At 41.6% G+C, this 20,424-nt stretch overlaps 1 protein-coding gene and 1 non-coding gene across 6 annotated transcripts in view; one reads left to right on the top strand and one right to left on the bottom strand.

Annotated features, from left to right (window-relative positions):
- Positions 1-431: 431 nt before the first annotated feature.
- On the bottom strand, positions 432-504 carry trnak-uuu. Its single transcript has one exon. It is a non-coding gene; the product is annotated as a tRNA-Lys (tRNA).
- A 427-nt stretch (positions 505-931) lies between these two features.
- The window catches only part of zc3h11a (zinc finger CCCH-type containing 11A), a 32,703-nt gene continuing 13,210 nt past the window's right edge, over positions 932-20,424 (top strand). The window contains exons 1-15 of one of the 5 annotated variants that reach the window (XM_041196247.1): positions 932-1,044; positions 4,244-4,696; positions 5,549-5,750; positions 6,353-6,472; positions 6,777-6,900; positions 8,052-8,267; positions 9,857-9,970; positions 10,489-10,569; positions 10,703-10,825; positions 12,209-12,313; positions 12,845-12,940; positions 14,336-14,401; positions 15,387-15,719; positions 17,376-17,588; positions 20,318-20,409. In XM_041196247.1, the coding sequence (XP_041052181.1) occupies positions 5,697-5,750; positions 6,353-6,472; positions 6,777-6,900; positions 8,052-8,267; positions 9,857-9,970; positions 10,489-10,569; positions 10,703-10,825; positions 12,209-12,313; positions 12,845-12,940; positions 14,336-14,401; positions 15,387-15,719; positions 17,376-17,588; positions 20,318-20,409 (1,737 nt within the window). In that variant the 5' untranslated portion in view covers positions 932-1,044; positions 4,244-4,696; positions 5,549-5,696. Of the gene's footprint in view, positions 1,045-2,314; positions 4,697-5,548; positions 5,751-6,352; positions 6,473-6,776; positions 6,901-8,051; positions 8,268-9,856; positions 9,971-10,488; positions 10,570-10,702; positions 10,826-12,208; positions 12,314-12,844; positions 12,941-14,335; positions 14,402-15,386; positions 15,720-17,375; positions 17,589-20,317; positions 20,410-20,424 lie in introns of all 5 variants that reach the window. The other 4 variants (XM_041196246.1, XM_041196248.1, XM_041196245.1 and 1 more) reach the window with 4 other exon arrangements.

Genomic DNA, 20,424 nt, shown 5'->3' on the forward strand with positions numbered 1-20,424 from the left:
TCAGCAAGAACGCCTCTCGTCCTCCTAAACTCCAATGGACACGGGTTTCAACCATGGCTACCCATCAGAAGGACGTCATTAGGCTGTAAAGTGCTTTGGGGGCGTGCTCCGGTCCGTGAGAGGCGCCGCGTGAATGCAAGTCTCTCTTTCTTTAGGCCAAAGAGGCCCTGGAGGTGGAACAGGGCATCCTCTCTACCTTGGCTGTGGAATTGGTGTCGCGTTGAATATGGAGTTGCGCCCGAAGTGAGTTTAAACAATTATTGGTGGCTATTATTTCAGAGTAAGTGGTTGCAACGACGCGGTGCTATTTTGAGAAGTTCCACAATTTGCAAGCACGTTTTAATGAAATAGGGGGAATTGAGAAGTTCCACAATTTGCAAAGTACATGTTAATGAAATAGGGGGAAAAAAGAGAAAAAAAAAAAAAATCAACGCCCGAACAGGGACTTGAACCCTGGACCCTCAGATTAAAAGTCTGATGCTCTACCGACTGAGCTATCCGGGCCCTGAGAGAGAACCCGCCCACTGGATATTAAAGGCTTGCGGCATCACATGGGCAGCGTCTACGTCACTAATTAGGAGTCACCGAAACTGCGGCTGCAACGCGTCAAAAGGTGCACGAGCTAAATTCTGCACCAAAGTATTGAAAATGTCAAATATTATTGTTGCCCCCGATAATAAGTTTATTGTTTTAGCCACGATGAGTTTCAATTCTGTCAGGGGTGGTGGCGGGGGTGGTGAGGGGAGGCAGGCAAGTGACAGTTCGACGCTCGCCATGTTTGTCGCTGGCAGGCGCAATGCGCACTTCCGGCGGGCGCCATGTTTTCTGCAGGCAGGTTCCCCCAGCCGCACGTCCGGCGGGCGCCATGTTTTCTGCTGGCAGGTTCCCCATTCCCCCCCCCCCCCCCCCCCCCCCGCACCACCAACAGCCGCACATCCGGCGGGCGCCTCCATGTTTATTGCTGGCGCCCAGTGGCGGTACCGCGGCTCAGGGTCGTCGAGAGGTTTGATTAGCCGCGGATTGCCGGTTCTAAACCTGCTTTTGGTACTGGTTTTACCGTTATTACATCGTTAAGTCAGTGAGGTACTAACATAGGCGGCGCAAGGTGGGGTTTTAGACGCCTTTAGGTTGAGTGGAGCGGAGGAGCGGGTAGGCCGCGGTCGGTCGGAGAGAAGCCTCGGACCCGCCTGGAGCGGCTACCCGGCGCAGGGGGCCCCCTGAGCCGGCTGAGACAGAGAGGGGCAAGTGCTGCAGAAATGAGGGGTAATATTTAACCAGAGGATCTTCATTCTCTATGTTCACTGTTAAAAGTGATCCTTTGTTATTTTTAACCCCAGTATCAGGTGTTTTTTTTTTGTGGGGGGGAAGATTGGGGGGGGGTTTGAAGGAACCATTTGGCTTTTAGCCCCCACATCATGTGTCAATCAGCCCCTGATGGGAGCCAGAAGATCCACCCTAACCTGCATCTGACGTGGCACCTATGGCCTTTTTGGGGTATTAATCCCAAGCCAGGTTGCCAGCCACAGTTTATAAATATTCAGCCTGGCTGCTGGCCCTTTATTTTTTGTAGCTCACTGAGTTTAGATCCTGAACTCGCCAATGCTCATTTTGTGGCCATCTCCTCGATGGTGGGGGAGGGGAGGAGGGGGAGGGGAGGGAGGGAGGGGGGGTGGGTGGGTGGGTGGAGTGGGGGGCACCTTCATGGTCACAGTGAGGTGTTCCTACCTTTGGAATTCGTCACTGGGATAACCTGACTTCCTTTGGAAAAGAGCTCTGAAGTGCTGTCGAAGTCTGGGTTTGCAAAATCCAAACCTGCCTTTTTGTTTGGCAGATGGGTTGACGGGGCCGAAGAGAATTGTCCCGAGGTTCCCATTTTTTAAAAATTATGGTTTCAGGGAAGAGCCTGCCCAGCTTCAGAATGGACATGTGTTGAGCTTTTTAATATCGTGGCTTCTTGCCGCGTGACACAGAACCCACTTGGTGTTTTTCCTGTTTTGAATTATGCAATGTAACATGGAAGGCAGGGTATTTTTGCTGGTGCTTAATTTGGCTCCACTTGGACTCTATTCTTTCACAACCCTGCCAAGTGAGATTGTATGGCAGAGGCTATGCAGTGAGTGCCTCATGATTTAGCTGACAGGTAAAAATAGATGGAGCTACTTCAAGTAATAGGGTGGGGGTGGGGGGGGGGGGGGGGGGGGGGGGGGGGGTATTGAAATCTAGATACTTCACCTGTTAAATTAAATGGAGTTGGTCGCAATGCCAGATTCTAAATGCCATATTTATAATCCATGCCACTAATTTTTTTTTCAAGACCTACGTTGAGTGCCAATTAAATTTGTTTCTGTTGAAGAGGAATTCGTAACCAGAGTATTCTGATGCGAGGTTCCTTTGGTTGTGTGCCCCTTTTTTAAAATGAAAGGTCAGCATTTGACTGAAGAAGTATGGTCCTCCCTTAGTTGGCACTATAGAACTACAAGGGTGAGATGACACGGTTTTGCAAGTTCAGAGAATACTTAATTGGCACTGGGGAACATCTTCTCATTGCGTTTTACTAATACTTTTCCCTCCCTCTCCTCCCCGGGTTGCGTTTAAGTTTTTGACTGTGCACAGAAAACAGGGCAACATCAACCTTGATTTGTGATTTAAAAAGTTTGTGTGTCACCCCAATCTATTAATATACCCTTGTCTGTTGGACTCTGCAAGCTGTGTGTAAAACACTGCATTTTAACAAAAATTGCTTGCACAAGACTAAACCAATAATGGTATAGCACTCAAGTAAAACGCAATGGGCAATTGATGAACTTAAATGCCAGTGTACTGTAGAGGAGCATTATGCCTCTTATGCCTGTCATTTCCAAAATGGGCTTTTTACCTATTTTGATCACAACAGTATACCTTTGCTCCCTGTACTCATGCCCAGCCCTCAATTTGGGAATCGACCTGGGAGAAGCTCTGTAACGGAGCTATTCTTATGGGAACCCTAATACAAGCGTGGTTTATTTTCAGAATGTCAAGTAATTAACCAGGTGCGGCATCTTTTGTAAATATATTTTGTATTCAGATGGAGACCCAGGACTCCGACTTCTCCATTTGCAGTCATCCCCAAAAGTTAAAGTAATGCATTGTGTGAAGCACTATGAGACATTTCAGTGGAATGAGTTGCTATATAAATATAGCTCCTTTGGTTGATTTGTGCCAATCTTCCAGACCTGTTATCTCTGTGCCCCAATGTGTAGATGATATGACTGATCAGCTTTTCAGTATTCAAGTCACTCTTTAAACACAACATTTCCTGAGGTGAAAAATGTGTCGTTACAATTGAAAGTCCTGTTTTTGTTTCTTCTCGTCAATGGGTGCAACTGCTCTCAGCAGAATTTGTAACCCACTCATTTGACACAACATAACCAAATCCCTATCTTTGGACCCAGCCCAGTTTGGAGTCCAGCCTGCAGTCATGGTCCAGGTGCTCCTTCTGAATTCAGTGTTAGTAACTCCTAATTTTAGATTTGGTTTTGCTGTGTTTGAAAACTAACTGGTTGTAGCTAACTCTGGGTATTAGCGATGGAAGTAAGTATTAAAGCTTCTTAATGTTAAAGCTGCAGTATCTCCTTTTGCATATCATTTATTCCCCTACCCACTGACCTGTTGATGTTGATCATGAACTACGGTCATTGGGAAGAATTCTGTTATCAAGTGGGAGAATTGTGCTTCAAGCACCCAATGTTCTACTCTTTCTTCTGCCAAAAAGGAACGCAATTCCATTCCTGCAGAAGCGGTAGTGTGCCCAGAGACCTGTACTGTCTTCACTCAATGAGAAAGCTGCAATGACTTTTCACCAGTCAGGTTTCCACTGCATGCTGATGGTCTCCTTGGGTATTCCCAATAGGATAGAGGAGTTTACTCTCGATAAACTCCTGCAAGCTCAAATTCCCTACAAGATGACCTGCCTTTGGGCACTGAATCCTGGCAGTATATTTGCAGTGCCCATCTTGATTGATCCCAGCGTGCTTACTAACTGGCACTGCTTGGGATTGCCAACCTTTGATCACATTCAGAAGAGTTGCCCAGGCAGCAGTGGCATGTACCCCTGTTACAGGGTGTGTTAAGAAAAGTCTGTTTGCAAATGGGGATACTGCAGTGAAAATCCAGAATGTTTCTGTTGATAGAGGGTCATGTATCAAAGCATGCCGGGGACGCTGCTTACGAATTTGGGGAGGTTGTTTGTGCTTTTCTTCAATAGGTGCAGATGTCCTGGAGAAGCAGAGTTGGATCCGTGTGTTTTTTTTATTAATTAAGTTAGCCATTTCTCGCCACACAAAAAAACCCCGTAATCCAAGGCCAATCAAGGCTGCGGAATCTCTTGGAAGATTGTAGAAAGAATGGGGTATTTCCCATCGGCTGTAAGTGTAGCAGCAGCCCGGCTACATGATTGTGAACTTTATCGGAGGAGTTGATTTTTAATCCCTGGCTTCCTGCAGTTCAACAGAGCAGAAGATGGACTCATTCTAGCACCTTCAAGTAGAGTATTTATAAGGCACTTTGTGCATGCAGATCGCAAAATATTTCTACCCAGTGTGTGACGATGGAGGTGATACGTAGCCATTCATAATTGACGGATTCAGTGTTGGTTGGCCTGCAGGGACACGTGCCTGGATACCTGAGGAAGTGCACTCAAATTGCTGACCATTCAAAGGTACATCAACTGCTCCTTTCTAACAGGGTAACTCTCTTTCACTAGTGTAGCGTTGGTTTGCAGTAATCGCATGTTGCTTTTATTCCACCTGCACATGGGAATATTAAAGACATCTTCCCAAGTATTCACCTTGTTATTGGTTCATGTCATTCAAATAACTACCTAGCCCAAGAGTTGCGATACCTATGGCCCTTGTAGTAATTGATTGAGCTGTTGATTGACACCAACTCCCAAAGGGTATTTGGAACTGGTATCTCTATACCTGTTGCCTACTGATTATTTTAAGACATTTAACCATCATATTTGAAATGCTGCATGTAAAATACCTGTACACGTGTTGCATGCCTCTGTGTCCTATCTTAAGGCACATATAATACATTTTTCTTCAGCTGGGCTTCCTGATTATTCTGCATTTAGTTGTCGATTAAAGTTATGTTGCTATTTTGAAATCTTTAATTGTGAGGCACCATTTGGTGATTGAATTATTTTCTCTAATTGTACAGCAGCTCTAGGCCAGGAATCCCCAGCTGGGATTTCTCCAAGCATCTTGTAAGAGCCTGGGGTTTTGATTCAGTTGTTTTCCTCTCACAACTCTTGTTTAAAACACAAAAGGTAATTTTTGCAGCAAGAGGAAAGCGTCTTCAGAAAGGGAATGGATGCAAACTGTCATGTAGCTTGCTCTGGTGCCAACTCTTTTGCCATAATTCCCTTTTAGTATTTTGTGGCGTTTGAGCTTAAGTTACTTAATTGAAGAAGTTAATGCAATTTAAACGCTATTTGTAACTACATTACAGCATTGTACCTTCTTGTGCAATTCACTCACTTTGCAATCTTGTTTTTCTTTTGGTTTAGATAAAGGGTGAAAAAGGTTCCAGAAGATTAGTATATTGTCATCTCGCCTAGGCAGACTATCTTACACTGCGACTCAATAGATAAGAGTGTGGACAAAGTAACAGTGAAAGTCTTTGCTTGATTTGGGAGGAGCTGTTATACTCCAGCCATGACTCAACAAGGAGACGATTGTTACTTTTATTTTTATTCTACGTGTGCCAAGGTTGGTATGCAGCATTTTTAGCGAGCTTTTGGGGAATTAGCGGACCATTGTAAATGAGGTATACCAGAAGAAAGTTAAAAGAATCTATTGTTCCAATACAGTCAGTCCAGAAGAACTCTGTTTTGGTATCTTTCTCAAATAGCAACCTTCCAGTTGACTAGTAGTCTGAGGTAGTCACACTAATGACTAGACACTCTTGCTCAACTCTACTGAATAATACGCATACTTCATGGTTAGCAACAAGAACATGATTGCATATTTATGTCCAAGAATTGGAAGTCAATAATGCAGAGTATTTTTTTAATGAATTTCAGAATGTCTGGAAATTATTTTCCCCAAAGCACAGTTTTGCTTAAACAGATGGTACAGCAAAAGTATATTTGACCTAATTTTACTGCTGTACACAGGAACAACCTCTCTCTGCTTGAGTGCTATTCAGAAGGTGTTCTGTTTAGCAGCCTATTCTGCTTTGATCCTTGTACGTCTGTACTTTTATGTTAGTATCAGTGGAACGGAGTAGTAGCTCAGCTTGTTTGTATCAATGAGACATGAAGTCCAAGAATAGTTTTTATGTATTTGTTAAATTTACTTTTGCTTGATAGGGGGACAACTGTCTTTTTCGTCACTGTGAAGCAGCCCTCGGCAGTGAGACCATCTGTACCTTGTGGCAGGAAGGGCGATGCTTTCGGCAGGTCTGCAAGTTTCGTCACATGGAGATTGATGTAAGTTGTCAGTCACAAAGTCTCCCTGTAAAGACATTTAGATCATAGGTTCTGTGCATCTATAAAAATAATTTTCTGAGCATGAGAACATATTTAAAACTGCTGTGTGTTCACCTTTATTATTCCTGGTGTTTCTATTTGTACAATTTTATTCTCTTATTGAGCTTCCTTGTCTTATTTCTCTGAAGATGCATGCCCTTGAGCTGTGCTGTTTAGACTGTTGTCGACATGTAATAAGATTAACGTGTGTGATGTTACTTCACTGTGTGAAGTACAGTAAGAGATTATGTCTTTTTCCTTTTAGAAGAGGCGGAGCGAGATCCCCTGCTACTGGGAGAAGCAACCCACTGGGTGTACAAAGTTGAACTGTGCTTTCCGCCACAGCATGCCTCGTTTCATCGAAGGAGTCTTCTTCCCTGCTACAAAAGGTGCATGCACTCAGATTGTTCATTTCTGACATGGACACGGGAAACATTTAGAAATCCAGTCTGGCCTTTCTGTGCCAGTCACTCTCTTTATAACTGCTTCTTCATGCAATTGACACGTATGTCGGCAGAATATGAGGGTGGGTGTCCGGAAACCCTTGAGTTATGCAGGCTAAGAAGCACATCAAATCTTTGTGTTTCACTAAGTGATCCATGGAATAATTTATGCCACAAACTTTTTTTTATATGACTGATACTGTGAGCTGCTATTGTACGGCTTCCTTGTGAAGTAGAACTTGGAGTTCATTTGGTGAGTTGAGTGACAAAATCGGGTGAATTATGGAGGTGACCCTCAACAAACACCAGAAATTTGCACTAGAGATCAGAAATGTATTCTCTTCCACCAGCTTTCAGTATATTTAGGATAGGAAATAGTAAAACTTGCAAAAGTATAAGTAAGTGCCTTGTTGAAATCTGCTCCTGAGAGACTGACCCGTCAGCTGTTTCTGCTTACTTCATGATCTGCATTTGATCGTTTTTCTTCCTTTACAATCACGTCTCTATCGAGCAGAGTCTTTCAATATTTTTAAGACAGAGGTGGATAGATTCTTGATAAGGGGTGAAAAGGTTATTGGGGACAGGCAGGAATGTGGACTTGAGGTTACCGTCAGATCAGTCATGGTCTTACTGAATGGTGGAGCAGGCTTAAGGGGCCCAAGTGGTCTACTCCTGCTCCTAAATCGTAAGTCAGTCACAGCGTAGCAGCAGTTTGAAGATAGTGGGTTGTTAATTAGTTTTGGGGAGTTCAGAACTCTGGATATCAATAAACTGATCGGGATAGATCTGAAATTTCACATTTTCATATTAAAAAACTTGCATCGCGATCATTCTATTTATACTTGATGCTTGGGTTTTTTTTTACATATTTCTTGGGAAGTTGTTTAGCTGTGCCTCATTATTTTTATCCTTGAAACACCTGGTTAATATTTAAGTTGCTATATGTTTGCTGCTTTTAGTACTCCGAAGTGCATTGTTACCAATTGTAATCTTGTTTACCTGTGGTACGGATGCACCGGACAGGTAAATTACTCGCACATTCAGTGCTTAATGTTCAGTCACAACTCTGTTCACAAAGATATGTTCACTCATCTCAGGTGCCCAAACTAAACAGGAGGTGGCTGAGGCAGCTGAGGAGCCCATGTTACCACAGTTACCTGTCAACCAGTTACAACAGACCAAGATCCCTATTCAATCTAATCCATCCCCTCAAGTTCGGGGGGTAATGAAACTAGAGGCATCAGAGAATGTTCCAAGCCCCACTCACCCTCCTGTGGTTATCAATGCTGCGGATGATGACGAAGATGATGATGGTGAGCAAGCTTAAATTCTTCTGTTGTAATGTGCCTGCTTTTTCCTCCTTATGGCGGTTTCTGTCCTCTCCCCCTTTTGAAGGTGCTGTCTCGTGTTCACCCTTTATGGAATTTATAGACTCTGAAGAGATGATAGCAGAGTCACATCACAATCCAAATTCAGTCAGGAAATTATCTGGAATACCTTAACACTAAAAGTGAAACTGGTTTCAGGTTTATTGTAAAAAAAAAAAGAATTTCTGTTCCTCTTTCCAGGGTAACTTGGAGTCTTGACAAAGGTTTGCTGGTAATATGAGTTGAGTTCCATTCCCTTCCATGACTGCTTTGCCCGAAGGAGGGTCCTTGGCTCATTGTCTGTTGATGTTTCATCCTGAGCTGTTTTCCTTGGTAGTTTAGGAATTAATCGGAACAGTATCTAGTTATGTTATTCAATTATATAATTAGTTCTGCGCACCCCCCCCCCCCCCCCCCCCCCCCCCACCACCACCACCACCAATTTCCCCATTGATAAGGAAGACTTTTGGCCCACAGTTGCTTGTACAACAAGTTGACATGTGCCCTCCAACCCTTTGTGTTTGAGCAACTCAATGAGTAAGGAGATTGCATGGTGAGGCCCCAGTGGGTATAAATTAATTACCCAGTGTTGAGCTGTCCATAAGTTTGTGCATTTTTTTTATTGTTGCTTGTGACCCATCTGGTCAGTCTGTTTCGTTTACTGTATCCTGTGAAGATTCATCACACCCCCTAAGTATGAAAAGATGTAAAAACTATTGTCAGTAGATGGGTTGCCACCATTTTTTAAAGTTTGCAGAAAAACTTCTATTCATTTCCGTCATCCACAAATCTGATTACAAAGGAAGCCTGGTTAAAAGGTGGAATTTAAGTCATCAGGATAATGAACTACCATCTTCTCAGTCGTTTAGGAGAAACATGTCAATGAGAGAGTTTGTGTGGCTCCTCCTCCCTTCTAAAACATAGTGTATTACTTAAATATAGAACTTCATGTGTTTTTCTGTGCCTTTTCAAAACAAAACTTAAATCTAGTTTTACTTCATTCGGCAATTTTCTGTAACCTTGATAGTTGATTAGCAACATTTTACATCTCTCCATGGCTGCATTGTGGTCTTCAAGTGTTTTAATTGGTAGAGCTTAAAATTTGATCATGTGTTAGGCAGAATCCATTATATTTCATGTTAGGCCAGGTGCATCATTTTTAATTTCAGAATTGTAGCTTTTGTTTTATATGTTTTTCAGATATTTCCGTTTTCATAATTTTGGTCCTTTTCGTGTTTAACAAACACACTCTTTCTAACCATCCTGTTTTGTAGATCACTCATCCCTTTTAATATGATGGTAAAAATGGTCGCGATCGGTTAATGAGTCTTTATTCCCCCTTTGGATCAATAATCCTTTACAGTTGTAAATTGGATGGTCCTATAAGGCTCTCCTTTTGAGAGCTATACAAAAGCTACATGGTAGTGAAGAAAATCAAGGAGCCAAGGAATATTTCAGGTGGTTTCTTTACTGTAAAGTGTGAGAGACAGGGATACATTCAGAATTAGTGACTAATGTTCCCATTCTAATTTCAGATCAGTTTTCTGAGGAAGGAGAGGAAAATAAAAACACTCAGCCACCAACTGCAGAGGAACAGAATGGCATCCGCATTATTTCAGCCAAGAGACAGACCTTCCCTATTAAGAAAGGTAACCTGAGAGAATCCCAGAAATAACTAGAAACTCAGGGCCTCCTAGAATTAATATTTGACAGGACAGTTCTAGTGTCTAGTTACTAGTTTGTCACTGCAATTGAAAAGGAGACCAGGTCTTGGGCTTACCACAAGTAGGTGTCATGGGAGACAAGAGTGCTTTGATAGCTAACTTTTTTCACTGCCCCAAGAAAGAAATGGAGGGTTACGATGGTAGATTTAGATGAGGAAAGATCTGTTGTTTCTGTTCTGTTTTATCAATAAAACTGCATTTTCTGCAGTGGTAGTATTGTCAGCTACTGTAAGGAAAACAAAGGATTTTTCAGAAGTATATCAATATTTACAAAGATGCCCCCCCCCCCCCCCCACAACGCCGCAGTTCTCCACTCTTTTCCCCTTCCCCTTGTCCCCTCCGGCCTTACCCTATACAATCTCTCATGACCAAGCTGGTCTATGTTCAAAATGACGCTGATTCATTTTGCTGTACTAGCAATGATCCTGTTTTCTGTCCAGCAGATGACAGTTTGGATTTTGGTATAAAAACCCTGGAGCAGATTAAACAGAAGAAATTCATGAAGGAGAAAGTGAAGGAAGTGGGTAAGTCATCGTTGCTGTCTGGCTTGTCACCTCTGCTTTGGTATTCTGTGGAGGTTTGGCAAAGGTTGGTGTTTCAGAGGACGGTCTTCTGTGTGCCATCCTTCAACCTTGCCCCTTTTCTTTCTTGTCATAGATGAGCCATCAGTCGATCTGGTGCCACAGGCACAAAAGGTGGAGCAGAATCGTGAAAACCTGGTCATTGAAAAGGAAAATGTGAGGACGGTTTTCCGAACGGTGACCTTATCTCCAAAGAAATGTGAGTGTTTTTAGCTCGTTATTAAATTGAATTCCATGGCAACTCACTTAAATTGTCATTAGCTGGATGGAAGAGGCATTATTCTACCGCACTATTTCAGGAATAAATTAATCATTGTCATCCTATATATTCTTTCCAACCAACAGGTATTCCAAGTTAATAGTCTATAAACCTGCACTCTTGAACAATAACTTCCTTTTCAGTCACATTTAATTATCTAATTGGTGATGTAGTGGTAATATCACTGGACTAGAAATCTAGATACCCAGGCTCACGCTTTGGAGGCATGGATTCAAATCCCATCGTGGCAGCTGGGGTGGATTTTAAAAGCAATTAATAAAATCTTGAACTGAAAGCCTAGTCTTGGTAATGGTGACCATGCAACTATCATTGATTGTCATAACTCATCTGATTCACTGAGGTCCTTTAGGAAAGAAATCTGCTATCCTGCCTGGTCTGGCCTACATTTAACTCCAGACTGACAGCAATGTTGTTGAAATGGCCCAGCGAGCCTCTCAGTTCAGGGGGCGATTAGGGAATGTGCAACAAATGCTGGCCTTACCAGCGGTGTCCACATCCCATCAATGAATAAAGAAAATTATACGTTTAGTATTTTAAAACCTTGGAGCTATCATTAAATTCATGCTGTCCAATTTGTGATTCATTTTAATCAGTTCTCCCACAGTGAAGATATTGGGGAGCATTCAGCTCCATAGCCGCTGTGGAGGTTTAACTGTAATCACCCCTTTTTGAGATACACGTAAGAAATACCTGGAACGCACTGCCTGAAAGGAAGCAGATTCAAAAATAACTTTCTTGAGGAATGGGGTCAACACTTGAAATGAAAACATTTGCAGGGCTATGAACCAAACAAGCTTCTTCAGTGCTATGATTTAATGCCAACAATATTCTTCACCACACGCTTGTGGGGATGTACTTTTGTCCGTTTTACTTGTATGCCATGAGAGTCCAGCAAGTTATTGGCCTCTGTGCAAGAGAATAAATATACCCTAGAAACCAGTTTAACAGTCAGTGATTTCTGTGGTAAACAGATAAACAATGAAAATTTCACCCATATCATTCGGACATGGTTCATCAGAATATGCTGAGGTGTGTTCTACATTAATTTATACACCCGTCTACGTGCTCATGTCTAAAAGTTATTTGGACCCCTATGTATTTTGTATGTGAAGAATGAGGTCATGTGTTGAGTAATAAGATCACAAGGGAATAGTGAGACTATACTAATTAAAGACTGTTGTCATTGGGAGTGTGCGATACTGCTAAACGTGGTGTAACTTCTTTGAAAGACTATCTAAAATTGGGTGGTTACACATTATTTGTTACAAAGAATACCTATTTTCATTTTATTTTCTCCTCTAGTAACCTTAAATGAAGCTGAGCCACCTTTTAAACGCAGTCTTGCCGAAAGACTTGGCAAAAAGAAAGTGTTACCAAAGGATAACCCTGAGGAATTGCCAGTCAAAGGTATCTTCCATTCCACAGTTTCATCACAAGCAGTAGCTGTGTGGTTGAAAATTTCCAAACATCTCCACATCCCTCTTCACAACCTTGGGTACTTTACAACTAATGAAACATTTTTGAAATGTAGTCACTATTGTGACTTGGGAGATGTGACAGCCAATTTCTGCACAGAAAGCTCCCATAAACAACACTATAATATGATCTTTCGGCCATGATCCTGGGTAGCAGTGTTATCATTGGGTTCTTAGTGATGTTCTTTAGTGCTGTTGGAAACAAGAATGAGTTGAATCGTCTGCAGATGTTTTATCTTCAGATCAATTCTGGCCAAGAAGAATTTTCTGCATCCACTCCCTCCAGCTTAATCTGTCATCCTAGTTAGCTTGAACTCTCCAGTGAAAACATTAATACAATCTAGTTGATCTACCGTGCTGCTACTCCCAGTGAGGCAAAAGGAGTCTTAAATGTCATTGTTGCTAATTGCTTACTTTGCATAAATTCCATTTTGATTAAGATATTTTTTTTTAATTTTTAAAGCTGAGATTGAAGCGACTTTAAAACGCAACCTCTCTGAGAGACTTGGCAAAAGGAAGATACTGGCTGAGGATGGTCCTGAAGAGCTGGCACAGAAAGGTACAGAAATCATTTTGCAAGTTTGGACTTGCTCAGCTGCAGTCTGGCCCTGAAGTTGGTACCATTGGAGAAGAATTGGGATAATGAATAGCCTTGGTAACCCAGAGGTCAAGGTGACACATCTGGTAACAGAAGATTAGAGTCTAGTCAGGCCTCTGGCAAACTCAGTAATCTGCCTGGGGAGGCTAGGGAGCCAACAAGCTTTAGCTGTTGCCAATTTGTGTCTAAGTGAGTTAGGAGCAATTACTTAAACAATTAAAAAATGCTGTATTGGTCTCCGGATATTTTTGGAAAATTCTTTTGATGTCTTCATGAGCTATCACTAAACTCAGACATTTAATACTGATAATTTTTAGTAAAGATATGAATAATTTATAAGCAAAAAAAATCAACTTGTATAGAAAAACTCTCTTGCGAATTTTTTGATCGGAACCCTGTATCTCCCTCAGAAGTTTCAGGCTTGAGTAACTGACTGATTTGAGACTCAATAAAAAAAACCCAAAGGAATCAGTTTTAATGGTGAAAATAATTAGAATTTTCTTTGGGTATAAAGCACTAATATGAGATGAGCTGTGAACTCTTCAGCTTTTTCCTGGCATAACTTTCCTGATAAGTTGTTGGGGGTGTGGGGGGTAGTGTTTAGCAAATAGTGTGTTAAGTGTGCGCTGAATACAACTTTCCACTTGGATATTTGACCTTATTTAATTTTAACATACTTGGAGCCCTAATGATTTTAAAATCATAATCATAAAATTAGTATTAGTGGTCCTAGCTGAAAGGGATATACTGTACAACTGTTCCAGCTTGCCTGAGATTTTTTTGGAGATATGGTGGAAATTAGTTTATCTCAAAATGTATTTAATTTTCTCATTATAAAAGTCTACACACTAAAGAAAATGAGTTGTTTTCCCACTGAGCAGAACTCTCAAACATCTTGCTTAGTCCTTACACTGGAAATGCCACTTTTTCCTTCCACCCACCCCATGTAAACATTGTGCCGTGCCATAGAAAATCAGCTAGTACTGTATATAAATCACCATTTTGCTTTCCTTTTGGTCCCCATTTCTATTTTTTTCCCGCCAATCATCTGCATCAAATTCAGAATGTGGGTGAACTTCATCCAATTGTTCCGTCCAACCACTAGAAGTTGCTGCTAAGTGACGTGGCCCTAGGATTTATTTTCCATTTTCTGAAATAAACATCACTGGGCTTGATGGTAATGCAGCTGAGATTGAAGGTACCTGCCTAGTCCTTGCTCTGTACTGCTCCTTAGTCACTATAAAATCAAATGTATCTACTGAGAATATTCCTGTACTTTCTAAATACAGAAGTGACTGGTTCCCATTGCTCTAAGTCACTCACCAATACCTGTGTATTTCTCTTTTTTTGTTTCAGTTCAAGCTCCCAGGTCCATAAGGGAGAGGCTTGGTTTGCCTGCAGAAGTTCCCACAACAGAAAATGGTAGGTAGTCAAAAATGAAGTGTATTGAATAGGTTAAAATGCTGCATGTGGCAGTCATATATAAGTGTTTCTTCTCCTCGAATGACCTGTCATGGTGGAAAGAGCGTTGCTGAGTTGGGTTGGCCAACCAAGCATTTTTATTTCTCGTCTAAGATGTCTCATATATTTGTCTCTTATCCAGATGGCAGGCAGTACACTGGTCTTAGGTTCCTCAAGTGCTCCTCACTAGTCAATCTGCAGGAGTTTACGTAAATAGACCCTTACATGTGCAAAACGACTGTTTTATTTCCACACCCTCCATTTGAGAAATGTGAATTTTTCTATTCGGGACCTTGGGTTGTAATCTAATCCTCATACTCCAGTGGATCACGCTTGCACTGTGACCCATTTCAAAAGAGGTGATTTGCGCCTTTGCTGTGGCAGCTACAGAGCTTGAAAATCCACCCCTGAGGTTCTTCTGCTTTAAACTGGAACAATTTATTTGGGTCAGTTCCAGTGTGATCTAATCATGATGTCTTTCAGTGGCCTCACCCAAAATAGAGGGTCAGAAATATGAATTTGCACTGACTGCAGTCTCGATAGTCCAGCAAGCTGTGCTTTGTCATGTCTTTCCTGTCTATACCTGCATTAAGCAACAATGAATGCTTGACTTACATGGGGAGTATGGCTGTGAAGTGCTGTCAAGTTGACCTTATTACTTATTTGCAGGCCAAAACTTTGCTGCAATCTGTGACCTTGTTTTCTTGATAGGGCTAGGTGACTTGTTATATTTTGCTCACCTCAGAAACTGCCTTTTCACTGCCTGTGTTACACAGAATTACAGATCTCGGGCAGTAACTTATGCCACACATGGCAAGCGTAGAAACCCGCAGGATGTTTGCATGATGCTACACTTCACCAGATTACCTGCTCTACTCTTGTAATCCAGCTCTCGATTGGCACTTTGCAGAGAATTGTCAGTAACAAAATTCATTCCGCTTTGCAGAAAAGCCAGTGAGTAAAGCAGAAGGCTCTGGAGAAATAAGAGTGAAAACTCTGGAGGAGATTCGCAGGGAAAAGGCTGCCAAGCGGGACCTCGGTGACGGCAATGGAGACTTCAAAGTTGGTGTTACTGGCCTTAACAAATCTATCCAGGCCTCCACTTTGCTGGAGGAAGCGTCTAAAATCATTAGGACGGTTCGGGCAAAAACAGCCTCTGAATCTCTACTGAAGAAGCAGGGGCAATTCCCGGAAGAAACCGGAAAGGATAACGTATCCAGAAAGCATCCAGAAGCTGATCCAAGAAAGGAAAAAAATCCTGGAATGGGAAAAGGCAAAGGTGAATGGCATTCCTTTTGATTGTGGCCTAACCAATAGCCAGTAGTATTTTAAAAAGAACAGGACCTGTTCATCAGTGTTTAGCTTCACCCTGTGGTTCCCCTGCTTTAAACTCCATTTTCCACAACTAAGTGAACAAATGATTTTCTAGCCCTTCCATAAAGAAGTGCTGAAAATGGTATAAAAACAAAAAAACTGTGGATGCTGGAAATCCAAAACAAAATATAGGTTGACAGCTGTCTATTCGTCTGTGCAGTTGGCATCTTTTCCTCAGGTTTCTCCAGGTGAAATGAGAATTCACCAGGCTACCTGTGTCCACTGCACAACAAGCTGGCCCTAATCCTCCACCAGGACCTCCAGCCACCATACCTGGCATTTCTGGAATTCTCTCCAATGTTTTCACCTCCCCCACCATAAAAAATCTCCACATCATTGATCATCCTCTTGGCCCCCTCCAGTAACTGCTCTGCTTTGGCTATCATGTAAACCTTCTCTCTCCAACTTCTCTGTTAACTCTAAATTGCCACATTGCTTACCCAACATGAAGTTCTGCGTGAGCAGAAGTTTCCTGCAACTAAACGTTGGGAAGGCCAAAGCCATTGTTTTTGATTCTATCACAAATTCCAGACCTTATACAATCTTCTCATCCCTCTCCTTAGCAACTGTCTGACACTGAGACAGACTGTTCATATCATCTCACTGCAAGATGAGCTTCCAACCACATATCCTTGCCATCACTAAGACCATCTAGTTCCAGCTCCATAACATTGCCTGACTCTGCCTCTGTCAGCCCATCTTCTGAAACCACTATCCATGTCTTTGTTATTTCTAGACTTTCTACTCAAATGGCCTCACATCTTCTACCCTCTGTAACTTTTGAGGTTATATGAAACTCTGCCTGTGTCCTAACTTGCACCAAATCCTATTCACTCATCAGGCCTGTGCTCTGATCTACATTGTTAATAAACACCTCTAATTTACAATTTGCATTGTTTTCAGATCCCTCCTGTTGGGACTTCTTGTTGTCTGTATTTCCTTCAATCCTACGATCCTCAGAGATATTAATGATCCTTCAATTTTGGCCTTTTGAGCATCTCCAATTTTAATCATTGCATGGTTAGTGGCTGTCACTTCAGCTATCAAGATCCCAAGTTCTGGAATTCCCCCTCTAAACCTCTCCACCTCTCTCCTTCCTTGGGACACTCCTTAAAAGTCACCTCTTTGACCAAGCTTTTGGTGGTCATCTGCCTTAAGATCACCTTATGTGCTCAGTACTAAATGTTATTTGATAATGCTGCTGTGAAGCACCTTGGAACATGTTACTCCATTAAAACACTATATAAATAGATGTTGGATATTTTGTGGTGTAATAAGATAACCAAAGAAATGTAATTTGTATAATTGCCTTTGGCACCCCGTAATTCATGTCTGCCTGTGTGCACAGTTAATATGTCATACTTTAAATATGGCCATTTTAAAATTCAGACTCCACTTTCCTTGGATATTTTATTTTCTTGTTTGTTTCTTTTTAAAAAAAGGTGTTTTTGAAGAAAGCAACATTGCTTCACCTGGAATCATTTGCTTCTTCAAGATTATCAGTATAGAATGTTGAAAGTTCCTGGAGTTCACTCCTTTTAATCCATGTTGTGTACTACAGCAAAAGGTCGGAAGGCATCCCCTGATGAAGCTCTAAACAAGCCAAAGCCACTGGAACAAATAAGAGTTAAAACTCTTGAAGAGATTCGACGCGAGAAGGCACTGCGGAGGCAAGAGAACCAGGAGAGTCTCTCAACACCTCAAGAGAGCGAGAAGCCAAAGAATGAGACTCTGCCTACCCGGAAGAGACTACTAAGAATAACTAAACCTATAGGTGAAGACACTGAACTTTGATTTAATATATATTCATTTCTTGCCTTTGTATTTGATAAGGCACCACATCAAAGATTATTACAGAAAATAAAAGCGCATGGTGTACGGGGTAACATATTAGCATGGATAAAAGATTGGCTGGCAGAAAGCAGAGAGTATGCATAAATGGGTCTTTTTCTGATTGACAGGATGTGACGAGTGGAGTCCCACATGGGGTCTGTACTGGGGCCTCAACTTTTTACAATTTACATCAATGACTTAGACGAGGGGAGTGAAGACATGGTAGCTAAATTTGCAGGTGACACAAAGATAGGTTAGGAAAGTGTGTTGGAAAGAGGTTGCAGATGGATATAGATAGGTTGAATGAGGGCAAGGATCTGGCAAAAAAGTTTAATGTGGGAAAATGTGAAGTTGTTCACTTTGGCAGGAAGAACAAAAAAGCAGAGTATTACTTAAATGGAGGATAGCTGCATAATTTTGAGGTACTGAGGGATCTAGGTATTCTAGTACAAGTCACAAACAGTTAGTATATTGGTACACAAGTAATTAAGAAGGCCAATGGAATGCTATCCTTTACTGTGAGAGGGATTGAACATAAAAGTAAGAATGTTGTGCTTCAGTTATACAGGGCATTGGTGAGACTGCACCTCGAATACTGTGAGCAGTCTTGGTCTCCTTATTTAAGGAAGGATGTAAATGTGTTGAAGGCGGTTCAAGGGAGATTTACTAGATTGATACCTGGAATGAGCGGGTTGTCTTATGAGGAAAGGTTGGACAGACTGGGCCTTTTCCATTGGAGTTTAGAAGAGTGAGGGGTGATTTGATTGAAGTATACAAGATCCTGAACGGCAATGACAAGGTGAAGATGAAAAGGATGAGTCCAGAACTAGGGGGCACTGTTTTAAAATTAAGGGTCACCCTTTTAGCACAGAGATTAGGAGAAATTTTTTTCTGAGGGTTGTGCGACTTTGGAATTCTCTGCCTCAAGTGGAGGCAGGGTCATTGAATATTTTTAAGGCAGAGGTAGATAGATTCTTATTAGGCAAGGAATCAAAGGTTATTGAGGTTAGATGGGAATGTGTAAATCGAAATACAAGATGATCAGCCATGATCTTATTGATTGGTGGAGCATTGTTCAAGGGACCGAATGGTCTACTCCTGTTCCTGTTTCTTACGTTATCAACTTTCATGCTGCAGTTATAGGCCAGTGCTGCAGTTGCATCTTAAGTGGTACTGCTACTTAGAGAAGAGAAAGTTGAAAGGAGATTTGATGGCTCAAAATCACGAGGGGTCTGGCATTGTAGATAGGGAGAAATTGTTCCCATTAGCAGAAGAATCGAGAACCAGAGATCACCTATTTAAGGGGATTGGCAAAAAAAACAAAGACAACATGAGGACAGGTTATTTTATGCAGTGAGCAGTAAAGAACTGGAATGCATTGAGAGATTGGTGGAAGCAGATTCAACCGTAGCTTTCAAAGGGTGTTGGATACTTAGCTGTAAAGAGAAAATTTGCTTTTACACAGGAAAAATGCAGGGGAATGGAACTACCTGAAATGCTCTTGCAGAGGGCTAGCACAGAGACACCAACAGGTCCTGTGGCCTCCTGTGCTATAACTATTCTGTGATCTGGGAGCTTGAAGAGAAGTTGAGTTAGGCGGGGTTGCTATTTTAAATGCCATGTTCCAGTGGGGGAGGGCAGCAGTTGATAAAATTATCTGTTTTGTAATCATTTATTGTAACTCCTCCCTCACAACTCCAGGTTTCAATCCATACTCCTCTTAGTTTAAAATTGCACAGGCATTGTTCAGAACTAATAGTTAACTTTTGATCCCAGATAGGAAACTAAAGTTCTTGACTTGCTGAAGCTTTTGTCTTGCACACATGTATATAAAGCATTAAAATATTAACAGTACTTATAATCTTATGGCTTTATATTTGTGGGTGAGAGCCAAGTTGGCAGTGTTAATGTCCGTATGGCTGAGGTGGTAGAATTTAGTTTTAAAAAACACTTTATAGTTTTTGTTTAATTATACTTTGGACAGGATGGTTAGGTGATGTAAAGGTACAAAGTGATTTGGGGGTTCAGATTTAAAACGCATTAAAAGCAACACCAAGTGTGTAAGGCGAGTTTTAAAAAAGCTAATGGGATTACTGAGTTTTATAGCATGGGATAGAAAATATAAACAGTGAGATATATTTGTGAACATGTGCAATTTGGGCTATATATTCTAGCAAGGATGTTAAAATAATAAAACAGACACAGCAGATTCACTAGGTGTTGCATGTTATATGGGAATACGAAGAGAGACTTGGAAAGATTGGGGCTATTGTTAAAACAGAAATTACAGGTGGTTTTGGTTGAAGATATTTAAAGGAATGTGACAGTCAATAGAAACAAATTGTTGTCAGTGGTTGAGTAGTGTAGAATGGGAAAACACCTATACAAGTTTAACTATTAAGAGGAAGCTTTTTGTTTTATACACAGGATTGTGAGGTTATAGAATGTACTGTTGGAGTCGCTGGTCATAGCAACCGTGTCAGCATTTAAGAACAGGTCAACTAGGTGGTTGAAGGTGAAGGGATATGGGAAACAGGATGAGCACGTGGGATTAGGACAAATCCCAATGTAAAGAAATTATGGCCTGTTTAGGCCAGATGGTCTTTTTTTTAAACTTAAATTCACTTGAGCAACACAGAAATTAAGGACTTTGTATGATCTTTTGCACAGAAGCTGTCAAGCCGGAAAAGGCAGATGTTGAACCAACGGACATACAATCAATGGATGCTGCTGCCCAAGGAGACACAAGGGAAACTAATAAGGTCGGTACAATTCAT

The sequence above is a fragment of the Carcharodon carcharias genome, chromosome 9, assembly GCF_017639515.1.
Source record: "Carcharodon carcharias isolate sCarCar2 chromosome 9, sCarCar2.pri, whole genome shotgun sequence".
Taxonomy (NCBI): domain Eukaryota; kingdom Metazoa; phylum Chordata; class Chondrichthyes; order Lamniformes; family Lamnidae; genus Carcharodon; species Carcharodon carcharias.